Source organism: Diabrotica virgifera, chromosome 3 (genome assembly GCF_917563875.1).
Source record: "Diabrotica virgifera virgifera chromosome 3, PGI_DIABVI_V3a".
NCBI classification, from domain to species: domain Eukaryota; kingdom Metazoa; phylum Arthropoda; class Insecta; order Coleoptera; family Chrysomelidae; genus Diabrotica; species Diabrotica virgifera.
In genome coordinates, this window is record NC_065445.1 from 185686365 (window position 1) to 185710754 (window position 24390).

The 24390-nt window shown below is 31.8% G+C and overlaps 1 protein-coding gene across 6 annotated transcripts in view; it reads right to left on the reverse strand.

Annotated features, from left to right (window-relative positions):
* Positions 1–24390, reverse strand: part of LOC114328093 (proton-coupled amino acid transporter-like protein pathetic) — a 275550-nt gene that overhangs the window by 53839 nt on the left and 197321 nt on the right. For all 6 annotated transcript variants that reach the window (XM_028276858.2, XM_028276852.2, XM_028276853.2 and 3 more), the window contains one exon: positions 8924–9045. In XM_028276858.2, the coding sequence (XP_028132659.1) occupies positions 8924–9045 (122 nt within the window). The remainder of the gene's footprint in view (positions 1–8923; positions 9046–24390) is intronic.

The window sequence follows — 24390 nt, forward strand, 5'->3', positions numbered from 1 at the left end:
TACCGTCTCGCAACGAGAACGAACTTATGTTATTTAATAAGAGTGAAGACTAAGTCCATTGTTTGAAAAATAATTTTTTAATAGATTTTCTAAACAATGCTAAGTCAGTTTCAAGTAAATAAAGGATACTACAGATGCCTGTTGTTGGTTTCGATAACACATTTTTACTAAGGTATATTATGATCAAATTACACAAATACGCATTATCTCTCATTGTATAATGTGTTTGACATTGAAAATTGAAACGAATGAACTACATAGGAATTCGCTAAAGCAACAAATTTTTACGAAGAAAGTTTATTATGATAAATAAAATTAGCCTGAAAAATATAAGATATTATAGTATTCGAACAATATGTTTATAAGGAAAGATAAAAGAAAATATTTTAAGATGTTGAAAAGAAATTGGAAAATCCAGCATAAAGGACATACATTTTTATTGTTGTAATGTTTGTCTGATAAAAATCGGTCCGGGTTAGCCGGACTTCCGGGTTATCGGGGGCCGACTTATCGGGGTTCCACTGTACTATATAGTCAACTAAATTGTGATAAATAAAAGTTTCTAGCTACTACCAGAGGCGTACGATGGGGGATAGTTAATGGTTGACCCTTCCCAAATTCTACGCCACTGAGGGAATTACTATTTTAGCGAAATTTTTCGACTCTCCAATACTTTCTATGTAAATAATACACTCTTTACTGGTAACGATTAAGTCATTAGTTTTTGAGATATTGGACGTTAAAAATGAAACGGCATAGTTATTTTGATTCATTCATTCATTCATTTTAAACTTCCAATATCTCTCAAACTGATGACTTTATCGACACCAATAAAGTTATTTACATACAAAGTATTGGAGAATCGAAAAATTTCGCTAAAACAGTAATTCACTTAGTGGCGTAGAATTTGGGAAGTGTCAATCATTCACTACTGTATAATAGCCAAACTTTCTGCCAAGTATGATAAGGATACGTCGAATAGTTTTAAAGTGCTTGGTAACAATAATTTTTAAATTTTTAAATAAAACACCCTGTAACTCAGTAAGTAGCCATATTTTATTTAAGAGATTTTAGTTAAATCTTAATATTTTTAGTTCTAGAATCTACAACTCAAATATTCGACATTTTTAATAAAATTTAACCTTAAAAGGGCCCGTAGTAATATAGCTCCAAGAAAAAAAAGAAGAAGAAAAAACGACAAAAAAAAATTTGTTAATTAGTAAAAAATTCCCATTAATCCATAATCCATAAATTATAAACAAATTTGAATAATTTTCAAATGCCATTTTAGGGGGGGTTTAATTAAAATTTGAATTTATCAATACATTTATCGAAAGCATACATAAAAATAAAAATAATGAGATCTTAACGCAACTTAGTCTGTAAAATAGGATATTTTATAGTGCTTATTTCAAACGCTAAAAATAATTTTTTGCAAATTTGTTTTTAAAGTTTTATATACAATTATTTAAATAAATAGGGGGTCAAATTTAATTTAGTAAGTCTTATGTGAAAGATTTACCCTTCAACTTTGTAGATCCCACAGACCTTCATTAATAAGTGAATTACCTCAGCAGTTAAAAAAGTATTTTTTTTTTTGCAAAAATGACCCCTTTTTAATTATTTAAACAATGATACCCTTGTATGATTTGGATACTTTCTTGAAAATATCTTTTGTACCCACCTAAACTTTTATATAAAATTTGTTTTAACCTGTACGAATTTAAATTTTGACTTTTTTTTATTTTATTAGGCTATAAGGATCAATTTTAATGTTACGGGTGATACTGCGCTCTTCACTGATAGAATCGTTAATAATTACTTAAAAGACGTTAGGATTGCCTGCATGAAATGGCTAGCTTCCAGCTTCGAGCTAAATTTAACCGAAGATCTATGGAACACATTGGGAAGACGAATTCAAATTCGACTCCCCCGCCCAAACAACGTGCATGAGCTTAGTTCGACCCTTTAGAAATATGGTACGAAGTGGACCAAGTTCATGTTCAAAATTTAATTATTATCACAATGCTAACACGTATGCAGGTTATGCCCAAGGAGGAAATACTGCGTAAAAAAAATGACATAAACATTATTTTGTTATTTATCAACAAAGCTACTTTTCGTTTTTTTTTTTTAATTTTGATCATTTTTATATTAACGTTCCTCCTTAAATCTATGACCAATATGTAAATGGCATCTTCAAAAATGTCTCTTCTGAGCTATAAAATAGGCGAGGATCCATTATTTGCACCTACGTGTATTTTTCTCAAATTTTCATTTCTATGATTAGATTCTCTTAGTTCATATAATTTCTTTTTGTTTCTCGACATTTTTGATATCTGTCTCTAGTGCCCAAATAATGTATATCTATCTATAATATCTATAGTCAATTGTCAGTCGTCTCAAACATATGTCCATGTGAGTATCTGCTATATCTCTTACTAGATATTTCTTACCTAACTCCTAATTTTATTTTAAATACCTACTTAATTTGATTTATAATTTTCTATTCATAAAGTTGTAAATAATATAAAAATATTCTTTCCAATTTCTCCTCATATAAAAGTATGCGTAGGCGATGAATTATGAAAAAATGTTTCAAACGATAGACGAAAAATTTACTGTTTATTAAATTAAAAATGCAAACACTATTCGCGGTGTGCAAGTACTTGGAAGGGAAACGAGAAACGACCGTGCGCGAGTCGCGGAGAAATATTGCAACTATCTTAAATATTTCATATTGTCAATTGAAATTGTCAAATTGACGTATATTTCATACCTTCTGTCATTGAAGCAGAAAAATTATATATTGCTCCACAATATTGATATGATATGCAATTATTATATAAAAGTAAATTTAATTAATTGTATTTTGCTTGCAGTACTGCATTTTAATAACTAATTTTATTTACTACATACAATTGTTTACGTTTGCATAACATAACTTGCATCTTATTTTTTCTTCTTAATATTTTTTGGACTATGTCCTTGACAATTATCCAGCAACCAGGACTAATATAATTGGCCAATATAATTAAAAGTGCGAATAAAAGTACAGAGCGTAGAAATAGAGGTCGCTTTTGCCGAACTTGCACGGTCCCAATAGGTACAGATACTGTACATACAATACATACAATAACTGTTCATACTAGTCTAAGAGTGTGCTCACTACGGAGAGCAATGGATTATATCCTAGAATAGAATAGAATAGAAATATGCTTTATTGTCATGAAAAATTTAACAATTTTATAGACAAAGCTTACAAGAATCATAAATAAAATCAATAACAAATACAATTTCCTAAAATTATACAAATCGTCAATATAAATAAAACATAATAAAGTCAAATAAAAATCAGTAACAATCTATTGCACAATTAAAAAAAATTGCAAATTGCGTAATCTACCTTAAGAAATTTAATAAGTAATTTAATAAGTTATGCTGCTGCATATGACACTCAAATATAGATTAAGATTCTACTTATACATAACAATACTGTAATTTCTTAGTTATTGGTTAAGAAACTCTGCTATTGAATAATATGGTCTTTCAGATAAATAGGCTTTAGTCATTTTACGGAACTTGGGGAAAGATGTTGCAGATTTAAGTAGTAGAGGGAGATGGTTGTATAGTTTTTTTGCAGAATATAATATAGATTTCTTTACTAACTCACTGGACGGGATCGGTAAATAGATGTCAAAAGTAGAATTTCTGGTGGAATAGTCATGTCTAGGTCTTTCTGGAAAAACATGTAGATGTTTACGAATTAAGCAAACAGTTTCTAAAATATATAAAGAAGGTAATGTTAGAATTCTGTGATCTTTGAAGTAGCTTCTGCAATGTGTTGTTCTTCTGAGGCCAAACAGATATCTGATTGCTCTTTTTTGCAATTTAAAAATAACATCGGATTGGGCAGCTGTACCAAAACCCCAAAAAGGCAGACCATATCGAAGATGGGACTCGAACAATGAAAAGTAAGTTATTTTGGAAGAGGCTAAATCCATTTCCTTAGAGACAGATCTTATTGCAAAGCAAGCTGAGGATAGTTTCTTGCTTAACACATCGATATGAAGGGACCATTTAAGGTTGCTATCTAAAAAAATACCAAGAAACTTTACAGAATCAACGATACTGATCTGGCTGTTATGAAGAGGTAAGGGTTGAAGAGTTCCTTTATAGGGTAATGCTACTGTTTTATCTACGTTAAAAGAGAGTAAATTAGAATCTGACCAGGATTTTATTGTGAGTAGATCAGAAGTTATAGTAGCATGAAGAGTTGCGATATTTGAGTTGCTCCAAGTGATACTGGTATCGTCAGCAAAAAGAAAAACTTTTCCATCGATTTTTAAACTAGTGATGTCATTAATAAAGATAAGAAAAAGTAGAGGACCCAATACTGAACCTTGCGGTACCCCACATACAACATTTTTGAGACTACAGTCTGTATCATTTGCTCTAACCAGTTGTTTCCTATTTTCCAAGTAAGATTGAAACCCGTTCAAAGAAATACCTCGAATTCCATAGAAATCTAGTTTTTTTATCAAAATGTCGTGATTTACACAATCAAAAGCTTTGGCATAATCACAAAAAACAGTGGCAGTGTGGAGATTATTGTTTAATGCTTGATAAACCTCATGTAGTACAGAAAACATGGCATCGGTGGTACATTTATTATTTAAAAATCCAAACTGATTTTGTGATAAAATCTTGTTATCAACGAGAAAGGACATAAGTCGGGCTTTTAGGAGTCTTTCAATAATTTTGGAGAGTACCGGTAGTAATGCAATAGGTCTATAATTGCAGGCAATAGATTTTTCACCACCCTTATGAAGAGGAATAATGATGGCCGTCTTTAGGCACTCTGGAAATTTACCTTTCTCAAAAGAATCATTTATTAGATAGATGAGGACTCCCAACACATTGTCTGGGAGATTTGAGAAAATTTTTATGGATAGTCCATCGGTACTACAGGAAGATTTGCTTTTGATACTATTGATTGTTTGGATCAGTTCAGATTTACCAACCGGTCTTATAAAGAATGAATTCGAAACCTTTCCTGAATTAGGGAGATAGGAAATGGGATCTTGTTGTGACACAATAGTTGATGTTATATTTTTACTCACATTAACAAAATATTCATTTAGATTTTCTGGGTCTGGAAGGGAAAATGTTTGAGCTGTGTGAGTTTTATTTCGAAGATCGTTTATTATGGACCAAGTTTCTTTTGCAACACTTTTGGAGCTTCTGAGACGATTTTGATAATACAATTTTTTAGCCGATTTTATAAGTTTTAACTAGATTGCCCTGTACTTGGTGATATATTCAGTAACAGAGACGTTGGTAGTAAATTTCTTGATATACAGTAGTGAACGCATGTTTTTGGCTCATATGCGGACACCTTTGGTAGTCCAGGGTTTGCGATGATTTTGCTTAATTGTGATTAAAGGAAATGCTCGTTCCGACCCTTGCTCCCTGGTATTTATATTCGTGAATTCTCGCATTTAATAGTTATTTATGATATAAGTGTTAAAAGTATACGTTTAAGGCACGCATGTGAAAGTTTACAGAATGAGCGAAGCGAGTTCTGCAATTCACATGAGTGCCTTAAAGATGTATTTTTTAACACGCATATCATACAATATCTTTTCTACAAACGTAATTACAGGACAATATCTACAAAAACTTTTACTTGAACTTGACTGACTCCATTTTTATATTTTTTTGACATTACATCAAAATTGCCTATTCGCGGTGTGCAAGTACTTGGAAAGGGAAACGAGAAACGACCGTGCGCGAGTCGCGGAGAAATATTGCAACTATCTTAAATAATTCATATTGTCAATTGAAATTGTCAAATTGACGTATATTTCATACCTTCTGTCATTGACGCAGATAAATTATATATTGCTCCACAATATTGATATGATATGCAATTATTATATAAAGGTAAATTTAATTAATTGTATTTTGCTTGCAGTACTGCATTTTAATAACTGATTTTATTTACTACATACAATTGTTTACGTTTGCTAAACATAACCTGCATCTTATTTTTTCTTCTTATTGTTTTTTTGGACTATGGTCTTGACAATTATCTAGCAACCAGGACTAATATAATTGGCCAATATAATTAAAAGTGCGAATAAAAGTACAGAGCGTAGAAATAGAGGTCGCTTTGCCGAACTTGCACGGTCCCAATACGGTCAATACAAACTGCAGTACCATAAAAATTTTAAAGCACTAGCGCCTTAAAGTAGCATTTTTAACGCTCGTATGGAGTGCTAAAAATTGCATTTTTAACACGGTTGTAGAAAATAGTTATTTATGATATAAGTGTTAAAAGTACCCGTTTAAGGCACGCATGTGAAAGTTTACAGAATCAGCGAAGCGAGTTCTGCAATTCACATGAGTGCCTTAAAAATGTACTTTTTAATAAGCATACCATACAATATTTTTTTCTACAAACGTAATTACAGGACAATATCTACAAAACTTTTACTTGAACTTGACTGGCATTCCATTTTTATATTTTTTTGATATTACATCAAAAGTGTCTATACGTTTAATACGAACTGCAGTGCCTTAAAAATTTTAAAGCACTAGTGCCTTAAAATAGCATTTTTAACGCTCGTGTGGAGTGCTAAAAATTGCATTTTTAACACGGTTGTAGAAAAAATAATGTATTTATATTACATAGCGATCAAAACTATATTATGGATCGCTATGTAAAATAAATACATTATTTTAAATGCGAGAATTCACGAATATAACGAATATAAATCAGGGAGCAAGGGTCGGAGCGAGGATACAATCCATTGCTCTCCGTAGTGAGCACAACTTAAGATACGAAATAAGGTCGATCTGCACCGATTTGTTTAATGGATAAAAATTATTGGCTATGTAATTGAAAATGTTAACAATTACAAAAAATAAGGGTTGCCCGTTCTAACTATAATTAATTAATAATTAACAAATTACATTTTTTTATAAATTTAAAAAAATTTGACCCGGGCAGATATTATTTCAGATTTTTTAGATCATTCTGAAAAATTAACTATTTTGAATGGGAAATAAGCCACAATTAAATTGAAAAAATAATTTTATTAACGTTTCGACTCCCAAATCTAAAACATTCTAAACAAAAAAGGTCTTTTGTAATTTTTCTCTAAAATGTATCATTTTTTAATTATAAAGAATTTAAAAGTGTAAAAAGAACGAAAGATGACGATTTTCAAGGCTCAAAAATATAAATATGAAATATCATCTTTGAACTTACGAAGTATCTAAATTCAAGTTCAAACCTTATACTATAAGTTGCTGATCATTTTTTTTACCTATTTCATTATGAAAGATTGTTTTTTAGTTGTTAATGCCTGTCTCCCCATAACAAACCTTCCTCATTAATAATTAAAAACTATGTTTTAGAATAAAACATGGCTAAAATCCTTATCGAGATCTGATAAGAAAAGGTTTAAACTTGAATTTATGTAAAAAATGTAAAAATGTAAAAAATGATGAAATGAAATCATTTTTGATTTACATTTACTCTGTGTGGAGTATGAAGGGAACCATTCTCGTTGGAACTTTACCGCGCTGAGCAGATGGGACGTGAATTGTAAATTGTAGAATTCCCTCATCTTCCTTAGTCTCAGCATCTGTATGGCTTGCAAATTGTAGAAGCCTCGGAGGTGTAACCAGACAAGGTTCCCATTGTTTCCATTCTGGTGGGATGTAGAATAGCATTATGTTGTTTTGTATGCTATTAGGGTGAAAACTTAGTCGTTTTGAATTTATGTAGTTGATGATTACAAAAATGATATTTTTTACGTGTTTTTGATCGTTGAAAATTGTCATCTTTCGTTCGTTTTTCAGTTATAAATTGTTTATAATTCGAAAACGATCAAAGAGAAAAAATACAAAAGACCTTTTTGGTCTAGAATGATCAAAAAAATCTGAAATAATATCTGCCCGGGTCGGAAATTTTTTTTCTACGAGCGTGCAAAAATGTCTACTTTCGCGCACGCTTTTTAGTTTAGAAAGTTTTACTTTTCCGCACTCGTGTTACTTTTCCGCACGCGTTTTACTTTTCCGCACGCGTTTTACTTTTCCGCACACGTTTTACTTTTCCGCACGCGTGTTAATTTAGATATGTTAATATGGCCTTAAAGTACTTATAATACATGCAATATACTAATATTTAGATATTATTTACTAATTTATTTCAAATATATTTTATTGTGTTCATGTTTTAATGCGAGAATTCGATGAAATAAAATAATTTTGACAAAATGTTCGAAAGTCAAATCAGTAGACAATAACAGTGGTTTTGAATCGTCGTCATGCCAACCAATTATGCTGAAAGTTTGGTTTTGACAACCTTGTCAAAGAATTAATTTGTGTATGTATTTTCATATTAATTTAATTAATTGATTAAGATTTGGTTATTTTTTAAAGACTCGTAGAAAAAATATTGTTCCTAACGCTTGCAGAAAGTTTTCCTAACTCGACTGCTTGCCGAATTCCCGCTTCGCGTCGTTCGGCAAACTGCAGTCGCGTGCGGAAAAGTGTGACTTTCTGCACTTGTTAGGAAAATAGCTATTTAAAGTTTATAAACAGAAATGTAATTTTTTAATTATTAATTAATTGTAGTTCGAACAAGATTAGATACTGCAACCCTTGTTTTTTGTAGTTTTTTACATACTAAATTATATATCCAATAATTTTTATCCATTAAACAAATAGGTGCAGATCGACCTTATGTCAGATCCTCTATTAAATATACCATATTAAAGCCGAAACGTAAGTGGTAGATATAAATAAATAGTAAAAATTATCCGAACACTTACGTAAATTAAAATAAGGAATGCCATTCCCTAATATTTGAAATGTTTTTTTATAGTTAAATATAAAAATAATAAATTACCTTGCAACTTGTGAAAACTTTTTGAACTGGTCGGGTCCGTGTTGGAATACTGCTTCAGCTGTTTCCGCGAAGCCTAGACTACCAATTTTTAAATCTGTACTAACTCTTTTAGACGCCGTTACCTTAAAAACAATTTCAGTAAGTTAATTTAGTTTACAATTAACGTCCGTTCGGTAAACTCAGACACAACTGGCTAGTGATTTTAGTAAGTAATTTTGCCAATTTGGTAAAATTGTCAAAAAAAATAATTACTTAATAGTTAATAATTACGAAAGAGTTAGTAATTTTGCCAATTTTGGCAAAATTGGCAAAAAACAAAAAAATTACAGACTAAAATCACTAGCCAGTTGTGTCTGAGATTAGCGAACCGACTTTACAAAATATTTTACAGGGAAGCAAGAAAAAACAAATTTATCGCCAACTGTCACTAAAGTCATTCATTATTGTACTCATTTGCCCTTATTTGCGGCAGTAAAGTAACACTTTATTGTACTGAAAGAAAAATTTTATTTCACCTGCTGCGATTATTAATCAAATTAACCCAGATTGAATGTAAAGTGGTCGATGGCAGTAATCGACTATTTATTTGAATGATCTTAACATTTATTTAATTTAATTATTAAAAATATTGTACACAATTTGCGATATTATCAATTAAATTTATGTCAAAAAGTGAAATTTTGTAGTATTTTGTAATTATATTCATATAAAATAAATTAAAACTTTACCGATTTAGTAATTATTCAATATTGATAACTATTGACTAAAAATCGAATGCAAAATCTTGCAAAAGTTATCTGTCATCACTGTCATGAAATTATTATGACGTCTAAAATTTGAACAGTTCTTAAATCGTAAATTATTACAAGTGTTAAAACCAATATCAAATTATGTTGGCGATAAAATTTTGCATGCACCACATCAGTAAAGACTCTTTATCGAACTCTCCTCGCTCTTCTCGTAATATCAGACTCGTTCGATAAAGAGTCATTTTACTGACTTGGTACATAAATAACTATTATAGGTACAATTAATATAATACTTTATAATAGTACTATTAATAGAATTAATACATTAATAGTTTTTATTTTATAAAATTTATACTTGATCCGTTGAAAAGTTTAAATATCTAAGATGCTGGATTCATTAGATAATAAGATCAAAACCAGAAGTAAAATCTAGAATTGAACATTGAACAGGCCAGGAATTCATTTCTAAAAATGAAACAATTCTTTACCATGCCGGATGCATATTTACAGATGCTAGCGTGTGTAGACACCAGGGTGTTGAAATCAGTTAGGGTTTGGAAAAATAGTACATTTACAGATGCTAGCGTGTGTAGACACCAGGGTGTTGAAATCAGTTAGGGTTTGGAAAAATAGTACATTTACAGATGCTAGCGTGTGTAGACACCAGGGTGTTGAAATCAGTTAGGGTTTGGAAAAACAGTACATTTACAGATGCTAGCGTGTGTACACACCAGGGTGTTGAAATCATTTAGGGTTTGGAAAAACAGTACATTTACAGATGCTAGCGTGTGTAGGCATCAGGGTGTTGAAATCAGTTAGGGTTTGGAAAAATAGTACATTTACAGATGCTAGCGTGTGTAGACACCAGGGTGTTGAAATCAGTTAGGGTTTGGAAAAACAGTACATTTACAGATGCTAGCGTGTGTAGACACCAGGGTGTTGAAATCATTTAGGGTTTGGAAAAACAGTACATTTACAGATGCTAGCGTGTGTAGACACCAGGGTGTTGAAATTAGTTAGGGTTTGGAAAAACAGTACATTTACAGATGCTAGCGTGTGTAGACACCAGGGTGTTGAAATCATTTGGGGTTTGGAAAAACAGTACATTTACAGATGCTAGCGTGTGTAGGCATCAGGGTGTTGAAATCAGTTAGGGTTTGGAAAAATAGTACATTTACAGATGCTAGCGTGTGTAGACACCAGGGTGTTGAAATCAGTTAGGGTTTGGAAAAACAGTACATTTACAGATGCTAGCGTGTGTAGACACCAGGGTGTTGAAATCATTTAGGGTTTGGAAAAACAGTACATTTGCAGATGCTAGCGTATGTAGGCATCAGGGTGTTGAAATCAGTTAGGGTTTGGAAAAATAGTACATTTACAGATGCTAGCGTGTGTAGACACCAGGGTGTTGAAATCAGTTAGGGTTTGGAAAAACAGTACATTTACAGATGCTAGCGTGTGTAGACACCAGGGTGTTGAAATCATTTAGGGTTTGCAAAAACAGTACATTTACAGATACTAGCGTGTGTAGGCATCAGGGTGTTGAAATCAGTTAGGGTTTGGAAAAATAGTACATTTACAGATGCTAGCGTGTGTAGACACCAGGGTGTTGAAATCAGTTAGGGTTTGGAAAAACAGTACATTTACAGATGCTAGCGTGTGTAGGCATCAGGGTGTTGAAATCAGTTAGGGTTTGGAAAAATAGTACATTTACAGATGCTAGCGTGTGTAGACACCAGGGTGTTGAAATCAGTTAGGGTTTGGAAAAACAGTACATTTACAGATGCTAGCGTGTGTAGACACCAGGGTGTTGAAATCATTTAGGGTTTGGAAAAATAGTACATTTACAGATGCTAGCGTGTGTAGACACCAGGGTGTTGAAATCAGTTAGGGTTTGGAAAAACAGTACATTTACAGATGCTAGTGTGTGTAGACACCAGGGTGTTGAAATCAGTTAGGGTTTGGAAAAACAGTACATTTACAGATGCTAGCGTGTGTAGACACCAGGGTGTTGAAATCATTTAGGGTTTGGAAAAACAGTACATTTACAGATGCTAGCGTGTGTAGGCATCAGGGTGTTGAAATCAGTTAGGGTTTGGAAAAATAGTACATTTACAGATGCTAGCGTGTGTAGACACCAGGGTGTTGAAATCAGGTAGGGTTTGGAAAAACAGTACATTTACAGATGCTAGCGTGTGTAGGCATCAGGGTGTTGAAATCAGTTAGGGTTTGGAAAAATAGTACATTTACAGATGCTAGCGTGTGTAGACACCAGGGTGTTGAAATCAGGTAGGGTTTGGAAAAACAGTACATTTACAGATGCTAGCGTGTGTAGGCATCAGGGTGTTGAAATCAGTTAAGGTTTGGAAAAACAGTTCATTTACAGATGCTAGCGTGTGTAGACACCAGGGTGTTGAAATCATTTAGGGTTTGGAAAAACAGTACATTTACAGATGCTAGCGTGTGTAGGCATCAGGGTGTCGAAATCAGTTAGGGTTTGGAAAAATAGTACATTCACAAATACTAACAGCTTAGTACACCAGAGTGTTGGAACCAGCTAGCTTTTGTAGGGCCATTAACACTGCTTTTAAATGCTACTCGCATAGCGGCTGTCACGTTACCGGTTTGCGAAAAAATATTGGGAAATATATATAATATACAGTTTACATAAATGAGTATAAAAAATTAGTTAATAAACAAAATTAATTACATTAATCAATAAGCGAGATAAAATATTTAGACTTTTATCATTATTACTTAATTTTGTTACAATTAATAGTATATTATTCAACGAGCATGTAATGATAACTACTACTCACAATGATGAAATTTGCGATACGAGCCGAAGGCGAGTGTTGTAATTGATCAGACTGAGTATTAGCCATTACATGAGAGTAAAATGATATACTTTTTCTACGACATGTTTTATTTTAATTAGTAAAAAAATAATATTATCAACTACTCGAGATTAAAATTATAATATACAAAATTAAATGTTGCTTTATAAAATTAAAATAAACAGCAAAAATGCTGTCTTATGTATTGTAAAAATACAACAAGAAATAGTCTATTCACGTTTTATTCAAGAAACGAATAGAACTTGAATTGACTATTTCTTATTGTATTTTTACAATACATAAGATAGCATTTGCTGTTTATTTTAATTTTATAAGGCAACATTTATTTTTTAATATTATAATTTTAATCTCGAATAGTTGATAATATTATTTTTTTGCTAATTAAAAAAATAGGTCGTAGAAAAAGTATAGCATTCTACTCTTATGTAATGGCTATTACTCACCCTGATCAATTACAATACTCGTCTTCAGCTCGTATCGCAAACTTCATCATCGTGAGTAGTAGCCATCATTACATGCTCGTTGAATAATATATTAATAATAATATATTAATACTATTATGCCCGGTTGCACCAACAGATCTTAGGCTTAAGTCGAGAATATCATAAGAATTAATATAATATAATTATAATATATTACAATAAGAATAACATAATATAATAATAGATATAATTGATAATAAGGTAAGAATCTAAAATTATGGTGCAATGTAAGTGATACTCAAGGAGGCCCTATTTATAAGTAGAGCTTAGCTAATCTGGAACTTAAGATTTGTTGGTGCAACCAGGCATTAATAACTCAGAGAACCACTTACTTAATTCCGAAGGATCAAAATAACACCCAAGATCCAGCCAAATACCGCCCAATTACTTGTCTTCCAACTTTGTACAAATTGGTCACATCCTGTGTAGCCCGGCGTATCTACCAACACTGTGCTCTGAACAATATCATAGAGTCTCAGCAGAAAGGATGCGCTAAGGGTTCCATGGGTTGCAAAGAACAATTCATCATCGACTCAGTCATTTCTAATCAGGCATATTCCAAAAAGAGGAATCTTTTTACTGCCTTTACTGATTACAAGAAGGCCTTTGATTCAGTGCCGCATTAATGGCTTATAGATATATTGAGAATATATAAAGTCGATGATAATATAGTGACCTTTTTAGAGCATATAATGACGGAGTGGAAGACTAGAATTCACCTTCAAATACCTGGTGAAAATAACATCGAAACTGAAAATATCGCAATCAGCCGGGGCCTGTTTCAAGGAGAATCGTTGAGTCCACTGTGGTTCTGTCTAGCTATGAACCCACTATCTCAGCTATTGAACTCCACAGATGCAGGTTTTAGCATCAAAATAACAACAATGTGGTGGCGATACTTAATCATTTATTGTATATGGATGATTTGAAATTAATGGCTTCCACTCGAAACCAACTCGATGAGATGCTAAAAACTGTAGAAACTTTTTCTAATGATATTAGCATGCACTTCGGACTAGACAAGTGCCGTATTTTAAATATAGCCAGAGGAAAAGTACAGCCCGGAGGATTCGATATGCAAAATGGCCAGAACATCGTGGCCATGGGTGAAAACGATATGTATAAATATCTTGGAGTAAAGCAAGCGCGGAGAATTGACCATAAACAAATGAAAACAGAGATAACTACTGAGTTTATACGAAGGGTAAAACAGCTGCTTCGCTCACACCTTAATAGTAGAAATTTGTTTAAGGCACTAAACACCTACGCATGTTCCGCGCTTAGCTATTCATTTGGCATTGTTAAGTGGACAAAAACGGACATAGAAAATCTTCAGCGAAAAGTAAGAACGCACCTCACAAAGGCACAAAAACACCACCCAAAAAGTGCTGTAGAAAGAACGACATTACCACGCAATTTAGGAGGAAGAGGACTTATGGATATAGGTGAGCAATTAGACAAACAAATTGCTAATTTAAGATCTTATTTTCAGATGCAGGCTGAAACATCTACTCTACTTCGCGCTATCTGCGCAGTAGATGACACAACACCGATAAAACTGAGGGAAGCAGAACTGCGCATAAACCACCTTACTAAGGACGAAAAAGTGCGCGCCTGGATGGGTAAACCTCTGCACGGGCGACATCCCAATGAGGTCAGCCAAGGGCCGGTTGTTCGAACGCTAATCAACAATGATCGCTATCAAATATTTAATTACTGTCACCAACTACTGTCAATGTCAACTTTTATTGGGTTGCTGAAAACATAATTGATTATAATTATGAGATTAGTTAATCAATTAACATAACAATTATTAATATAATTGATTAAGTAATTTCATAATTGTAATCAATTATGTTTTCAGCAACCCAAACAAAGTTGACATTGACAGTTGGTGACAGTAATTAAATATTTGATAATGATCATCGTTGATTAGCGTTTGAACAACCGGCCCTAAATATTTTATCTCGCTTATTAACTGTACAAATATTCTCAAATTATATTTTTTCGCAAACCAGCAACGCGACAGCCGCCATGCCAGTAGCATTTAAAAGCAGTGTCAATAGCCCTACAAAAGCTAGCTGGTTTCAACACTCTGGTGTCCTAATCTGTTAGTATTTGCTGTTTTTCCAAACCCTAACTGATTTCAACACCTTGGTGTCTACACATGCTAGCATCTGTAAATATGCAACCGGCATAATAATCTAACTCTAGGATATCGCATGATAAAATGCTATCTAACACAGTATCCTATTATATGGCAAGGAAACCTGGATACTGATGATTGGCTCGTTACGACGCGACCCCTGGAAAACTTTGAAATTTGGATATTCCTGCACATTCTAAAAATTACATGGACTGGCCGTGTCCAAAATGTAGAAGTTTTAAAACTTATGATTAGATATCGGGACTTGTAGAACTTATAAAAAACAGAAAACATCGTGCGCAATTTCACAGCCCTCTTAATTTCGGTACTGTTTATTTTGGCGGATACCGTATAATATGTTCATACGAATTCATTCTACCATCCACAGAAAACCAAGGGAAAACCTAGTACAGGACTGCAAGGATGTCCTAGTTTTAAGAGTAGCAGTAGGTGTGTGAAACTGACCATTACACATCAATGAATCAAAATCGAGATAGAAACGCGCAAAGAAAATATAATTTATAAAGTCACAAAGAGTTTAGTAAAATATTATTATAGTAATAATATATAGTTTAGTAATATATTATATCATCCACTAAACTGTTTCGTTGGGAACCACTAAAATAGCGGTTCATAAAATAAATGGGTGATAAAGTTTAAAAAGGGTAAGTAGGTACTATACTACAATCACAATAAAGATGCACAAGAAATAAACAAAGCAAGACACGTTAAATGTTATGAGGAGCACTACCAGATTATGATTTACAATGTATAGGTATACATTGTAAATCCCAAATCATGATTTACAAAGTTTTTACATTGTAAATCATAATTCGATAGTGCTCCTCGTAACATTCAAGGTGTCTTGGTTTATTTATTTCTAGTGCATCTTTATTGTGACTTTAGTATAGAAAGAGATAACATTAAAATTTTAGCAATATTTTTCACATATTCTCTGGAGTTTTACGCTATATTTCAGTCTTTAATAATTACAGGTTTTAATATGCTACTTACAAAAGATCAAATCATTATATTTTTAAGTATCTACGTCAGTAATAATGTATTGTGAGAATTTATAATCAGATCTTAATAATTATATTACAGATTGAAATAATAATAATTGGTGTTTATAACCTTATAATTATTACTCTTGAGTTAATTATAATTTTAAATGTATTAATTTATCTAAAAATAAATAATATATATTTAAAAAAATGTTTATTTGAAACACGGTGTGCAGTCTAGTGATCAAGGTTACAAAATTGGGTACTAGTATTCCGATACTTCTGTATCCGCATAATAGTAGACCAGGGCATTTAGAACAAAAAACGCCTGAATAAATTGATTTAATACAGAGCCTATCGACTTACAGCTTTTTGCATTTTATTCTGGATGATGTCAAGAAAAATATCTACAATAGAAAGATGGGTGAAAATGCATGATTGCATTTACAAGGCATAAAATGCATCCAAAAGTGCATCAACAGGTCAAAGTGTGTAAGTTATAGATTTTCGGGGAATTTTGAAGTCGCTGAACATGATTACACCATCAGAATGCATCCGCGGAGCATATGGTGCTAAAGGTAACTGCTGAACTTAGGGTTTCAAGGGTGTCCGGCTCTAAATTGATGAAAACAGACTACTCGGGGGTTTTAGGGTGGCTGAACACGAATACATTATTAGATAGATAGATAGACATTTATTGTTTTTAAAAACTACAGTTTTATAACAATGAGTTTAGTAAGTATATGTTATAATAACTAGTCTAATACATAAGTAATAATAAATTTAACAAAAAGTTATGCGCTATCACTAACTGAAATTCAGCACTGAAATACGAAGATATATTTCGAATATAAAGTGAAGGTGCTACGACAGACGAAAACTACAAGAAGAGAAAAGGAGACCAAGAGAAAGAATTGCCACGGGCTTTCAACAAAAGTGGAAAAATAGGCAGATCTCCTACCTGTAGAAGGGAGAAAATGGAAGAAAATGTACAAAAAATTATGGAAATGATGGCAGGAGTAAATTAAAGATCGAAGAACAATCAAGAGAACTCAGCGGGATTCGCAGAGAACAGAAATAATATAGAGAAGAAATAAGAGAGTTAAGACAAGAGAATACAGGGTGTTTCATTGGGAAAGTAACATACGTTAACTGTAGAAAGAGGACACTTAGGCGGTCTCAAAAATACCATACTTAATGGGTCTTACTCCATTAATAAAAAAGATACTGGGTGTTTTACCTATTTTGCCATTTTCTTAATTGTAAAATTTACAATTGTAAAAAATCCAGGTCCGGATTAAAAAATATTGGAAAAATGTTCCGACCCAAAAACAACACCCTGTACATTAAATATTTTTTTAAAATAGATCTTTCAGTTGAAAAGATAATGAAAAACCAAATTTAGTGGTATACTTTGAATTTTCGGCAAAATTATTTTTCTGGTGAAATTTTAAATTTGAATTCTGAAATTATGTGAATTACGAGAGCTCTAAGTAAAAAAAAATTGAAATACAGCTTACAACTTGTCAACCGCACTGCATATTGATTTTGTTTAACACGCGAATATTCTTTTAGGTGTCCAAACAAATAATTTATTTACAATTATAAAAAATCCAGGTCCGGATTAAAAAATATTGTATAAATGTTCCGACCCAAAAAAATACCCTGTATATTAAATTTTTTAAATGGATTTTGCATTTTAAAAAAATATGAAAAACTAAATTTAGTGGTATACTTTGAATTTTCGGCAAAATGATTTTTCTGGTAAAATTTTAAATTTGAATTCTGAAATTATGTGCATTGCGAAGCTCAAAGTAAAATAAATTAAAATATGACTTAATTTTAATTAATACCATTATTTAATCTAAATTGGTAAAATATTAACATTTGCACATATAACAATAATTTTTTATGGTGGTAATTTTGAATAAGTGCTTTAGTTTTGATTAGTTCGACACCCCCATCGAACAAGGTTGTAACTCAAGTTACGTCTTTTTCAGATTTCAACATAAGTGAATTCAGCAAAAAATTGCGCACACATCAATATAAACGACATAGTTAAATTCTCAATAGTTTGGCTAATAAGAAGTTGAATTTTAAGTTACTTGTGCAATTTTAAGGCATTTTAGCGTAAAAAAAGCAGTAACAATGGATACTCCCTATGTTAAATATTTACTTTCTTATACTTGACGATTAAAAAGGTTTTTAAATGAGTTACAACTTTGTTGCATGTATGCTTAATTTATAAATTAATCAAACATATGCTGCATTTTATAAGTCAATTTATCGAAATGTAAATAAAAAAGGATTTACGGACATTTTTTCATTTTTGATAGTTGCGGTGGACAAAATCAATATAGAATAGTTTTTGCTACATACTTCTACGTGGTAAAAAAAGTTTAATATTTAATGTATTTTTTGAAATAGCACATTCCAAAACGAGGGTGATTCAATGCATGTCCGTATAGAAAAACGGAAAAAACAAGTTGTATATGCTCCAGACCAATGAATAACCATGATACGATGTGCCAAAGCATCAGGCAAGCCTTAGTCCGTATCTGAAATAAATCAGAAGCAAATTCAAAATTTTAACCTATTTAAGGACACACATGTTAATTTTGAAGTAGATGTTAATAGTAAAAGAGTAAAGTAATAAAGCAAAATGGTCTAAAATTAAATATTTACAGATACGCAATAGAAATATGCGAAAAATTTGAGATATTTTATAACATGTTTTCTTAATAGTGATAGAATATTATTGTTATTGTGAAATTTATAATTTACAATTAAAGGTGTTAAAACTATGAGTTGATATTTTGTTTAAATATACCATAAAAACTAATTTTCTCCTATCTATATTGCCAATGACTCAAAACATACAACCTTTTAAAAGTAAAACTGGAAAATAATTAACACGGAGAGTGTAAAATGGCTGTTAGGCAAGTTACAACCTTTTTCTACGAAGAATCATCTTTATTCTTAAGGTTGTATCTCAATCAAACTCAAGATTTTCAATAGTTAATAAAATTACAAAACATATATCTCACAGTAATCCCTTATTATGTTATAAAGATCATATCGCATCAGTGTAAAAGAGTCTAACCATTTCGATACAAATTTTTAAAAATTTAATGTTTCGTTTTTTGCCTCTCCTGTAAATCGCTAAAAATGAGTTACAACCTTGTTCGATGGGGGTGTCGAGTTATTATACTGCAAATTTTCGATGTTTGTTATAAATTTAAATACTTTTGTTGATTAAATTGATGTATTCTTTATTGACCCTTTATTATTTATTCATTATTTAAGGATGAATATTCGCCATAAACTATTTGTTACACATAACTAAAAAACACTGAAATGTTAACATTTTACCAATTAAGGTTAAATAATTGTATTCATTAAAATTAAGTCGCATTTTAATTTTTTCTGCTTAGAGCTCTCGCAATTGACATAATTTCAGAGTTCAAATTCAAAATTTTACCAGAAAAATCATTTTGCCGAAAATTCAAAGTATACCACTAAATTTAGTTTTTCATCCTCTTTTCAAATGCAAAATCCATTTAAAAAAAATTTAATATACAGGGTATTCTTTGGGTCGGAACATTTATAATACAATAAATTTTTAATACGGACCTGGATTTTTTATAATTGTAAGTAAATTAATTGATTGGGCACCTAAAAGAATATTCGCGTGTGAAATATAAAATCAATATACAGTGCGGTTGACCAGTTGTAAGCTGTATTTCAATTTTTTTCTACTTAGAGCTCTCGCTATTCACATAATTTCACAATTCAAACTCAAAATTTGAACAGAAAAATAATTTTGCCGAAAACTCAATGTATACCACTAAATTTGGTTTTCATCCTCTTTTCAACTGAAAAATCGACTTTAAAAAAATTTAATGTACAGGGTGTTGTTTTTGGGTCGGAACATTTTTCAAATATTTTTTAATCCGGACCTGGATTTGTTACAATTGTAAATAAATTAATTTATTGTACACCTTAAATGATATTTGCGTGCCAAATATAAAATAAATATACAGTGTGGGTAAAAAGTTATGAACCAATTGAGAAAATGGCAAAATAGATAAAACACCCAGTATCTTTGTTATTAATGGAGTAAGACCCATTAAGTATGGTATTTTTTAGACCGCCTAAGTGTCCTGTTTCTACAGTTAACGTATGTTACTTTCCCAATGATAGGTACACCCCGTATAACATTAAAACAAGAAAACACAAAACTAAAACAGGGACTTTTTCAAATAGAGGAACGGCTGGAAAGTTTGGAAAATGAAAAAAGCGAAAAAAATAGTTATACAAGGTTAGGACATAGATACAAATGCCCCAGATATTCTAAAACATGCCATATTGGTATGATGAATAATGTCAAGAAGTATCAGAGGCAGTAAGGAAGGTAAGACCCAAAAATCTCACTAATAACTCACTAATAATACATTATTAAAACCGGCTTCCGAAGTACCTGGTAACGGACGTGCATTACATCACTCTGAGCACTAAGTATTTCGGGGGTCGCTGCTGATATCATATTCGTGTCCGGCAACCCCAAAATAACCCTATTAATTTGTTTGCTTCAATTTAGTACCGAAAACCATCGTAACTTCAGAAGATGACGTGCTTCAGCAATTACCATGGACATAAGGAGCTCTGGTGCCAGTTCTGATGACGTATTCGTGTTCAGCAACCCCAAAAATCCCCGAATAACAAAATCTGATTTTTAATATACGGATTTTAAGCTGTTTATGCAATTTTGGATGCAGTTTATGTACTTTAAAATGCAATTATGCATTTCCACCCATTTTTCTGATTAACTATTTAGATGGGAAATAAGCCACAATTATTAAATTGAAAAAATAATTTTATTAACGTTTCGAAGCCCAAATCTTAAATATAACCTTTCCTCGATGTTTTAGTCTCAAAGAAGGATACTGGATATGAGACTCAAGTGTATAGAAAACCAACACACACCAACAGATATCCCAATTACAAATCAAATCACAACATCAACGTTAAAAAGGGAATCATTAAATCCTTATATGATAAAGCCAAAATTACTTGTTCTAACGAAAATTCATTTTTAGAAGAAAAACAATTGTTAACATCTGTTTTATTAAAAAAGGATTATCCTTTATCGTTTATAAATAAGGAGTTGTCAAGATTGGATCGAATGGAACAGAACAACTTAGAACGGGATCCTACAACATTCACAAGAAATAATACGAGGAAAATATCAATACCATATATAAAAGGACTATCCGAGAAACTTAAAACAATAGGAAATAAACTAAACATTTCAACAACATTCAAAACAGCAAACACATTGAGATCTATTCTATCTAAAACTAAACCTAACAATGAACAAGAAAGAACAAAGAATTGCATTTATACAATACCTTGTGAATGCGAACAATTTTATTTAGGTGAAACATCAAGACCAATAAACGTTAGAATAAGTGAACATCAGTCTTATATTAAAAATAGAGAATTGATAGATCTCAAATATGTCAACACGCATGGGATAATGAACATAGAGTTCAGTAATTAACTATTTTCTATGGGAAATAAGCCACAATTTTATTAAAAAAAAATGAATTTATTAACGTTTCGAAGCCCTTATCGGGTTTCGTTGTGAAAATACAAAATACTTCTAAAATAAACAAAAATGTTGTTGCTAAGTAAAAAAAAAATTCTTCTAATAATTTATTTAATCTGACTTATTTATATTGGCAATTCAGACGTATATTATACATTTTAAAGTGAAGACTTTAAAATGATATCGCCAATATTTATGAGTTGCGTTCCTGGGACGACTTTACTAAAAGATAGTTCATTCGATTACATGAAATCAATCCCAACTCAAGAATATCCGTCGCAAAAAAATCATAGCATGTGATATGTATTTAAAAAGACAAACAAATGCAACGATGACAGTAAAATTCTCGCGTTAGAGACTTCATAGTAAATCACGAGGGAAAACCAGGTTTTCCTGAAAGAAAAAAAAAGAGGAAAAAAATTTAAAGACAGATCACATGCTATGATTTTTTTGCGACGGATATTCTTGAGTTGGAATTGATTTCATGTAATCGAATGAACTATCTTTTAGTAAAGTCGTCCCAGGAACGCAACTCATAAATATTGGCGATACCATTTTAAAGTCTTCTACTTTAGACTGTATAATATACGTCTGAATTGCCAATGTAAATGAGTCAGATTAAATAAATTATTAGAAGATTTTTTTTTACTTAGCAACAACAATTTTGTTTATTTTAGGAGTATTTTGTATTTTGACAACGAAACCCGATTTGGGCTTCGAAACGTTAATAAATTCATTTTTTTAATAAAATTGTGGCTTATTTCCCATAGAAAATAGTTAATTATAAAAATGCCACAAGGAAATAGCTTCAGAACAACATAGAGTTCAGTGGAGAGATTCAAGTATATTCCTGAAAGAATCAGATAGTAAAAAGGGAAAAATCAAAGAAGCGGCTCTAATTATGCTAAATGAAACCAATTGTGTCGCAAATTCCTCGGTAGAATGCAGTAGGATGTGGTTACCCATACTGAAAGAGGAAGTCAATAGAAAGAAAATACCACGATTAGTAAGTCAATAAAATATCAGGTTAGTACAAATTTTATATTTTAGTATTACTTATTGTATATCTATGTACAGTGGAACCTCGATAAGTCGGCCCCCCGATAACCCGGAAGTCCGGCTAACCCGGACAGATTTTCATCAGACACACATTTAAATAATAAAAATGTAGGTATGTATTATGTTAAAACATTTTATCTGTAGCCTCTCCTGGAATGTCTTAAAAATATCGAGTTTCATTGATAAAACTTCGCTTTGACCAGAATATAATATTTGATAGATAATGGGTATTTGTGTAATTTGAACTATACGATAGTAAAAATGACTCATGGCACACGGCTGCGGCGGCAGAGCGACGTTCATTATCTCGGGCTATCGCAAACAACAGGCACCTGTTATTCTTTTATTTATTTCCAACTGTCTTTTAAAAAATTCTTACAATGGTCTTTTAAACAATTAAAGAGCCACTGTTCTTAAATAACATAACATCGTTCCGATTGGCACAACCGAAACTGACTGAGTTTTTTTACCTAGAAATGAACAATACTCTATACTATACTCTATACAACTATTTATAGGTAAGTTAGACGTGTACTGTGCATATATATTTCATGTTATTTTAATTATAACGAACTTTATCTATAAGTATACCGTATTTTATTAATTTTTACCATGCTTCCCGGCTAACCCGGATTTTCGATAAACCGGATCGGCCGCTGTCCCGATTAATCCGAGTTATCGAGGTTCCACTGTATTATTAATATTATTTATAATTTAAACATATTAAAGTCAGAATTTGGTATTAGTTTTTGAAAGTAAATTATATGTAAGACCAAATACTTACGATGTCGGGATAGTATCACGAGGTTTTTTCATGGTTTTCCCTCGTGATTTATTATGGAATCTCTAACGCGAGAATTTTACTGCCATCGTTGCATTTGGTTGTCTTTTTAAAGACAGATCACATGCTATGATTTTTTTGTGACGGACATTTTTGAGTTGGGATTGATTTCATATAATTTTTTTTATTTAGAAGTATTTTGCAATCTGTTGAGTGTCAACAATAAACAAAAGTAATTACATTGACTAAGGACAAGAAAGATTTTACCCACTGGTAAAATCAAAGTACAATTTTTATAAAGTTGTGTAGAAAATAATTACATTTTATAACTACTAACTAATTAGTTTAAAAGTTTACTCTAAATGGTAAGTCCAATGGTTTGAACCTCTTTAACCTACGCTGTTCTTGGGAATTGTGTAGGAGGTTAAGTGCAAACTGGTTTTCATGATCCTCCAACTTGGCAATGTATGCAGCGCTACGTTTTGTGATGACTTCTTGTACCATATCCGTTTTAAGGTCTCGATGAATAATTCTATTGTTGATGTACCAAGGTGCATTAGTGATGGTTCTGAGGGTTTTTGATTGGAAGCGTTGGATGATTTCGATGTTGGAGTGACTGGCTGTTCCCCATAGTTCCAACCCATATGTCCAGATTGGCATAAGTATTGCCTTATAGAGCAGCAATTTATTATCCAGAGATAGTCTTGATGAACGGCCCATTAACCAATACATATTTCTGAATTGGAGACCTAGTTGCTTTCTCTTGGTCCAGATATG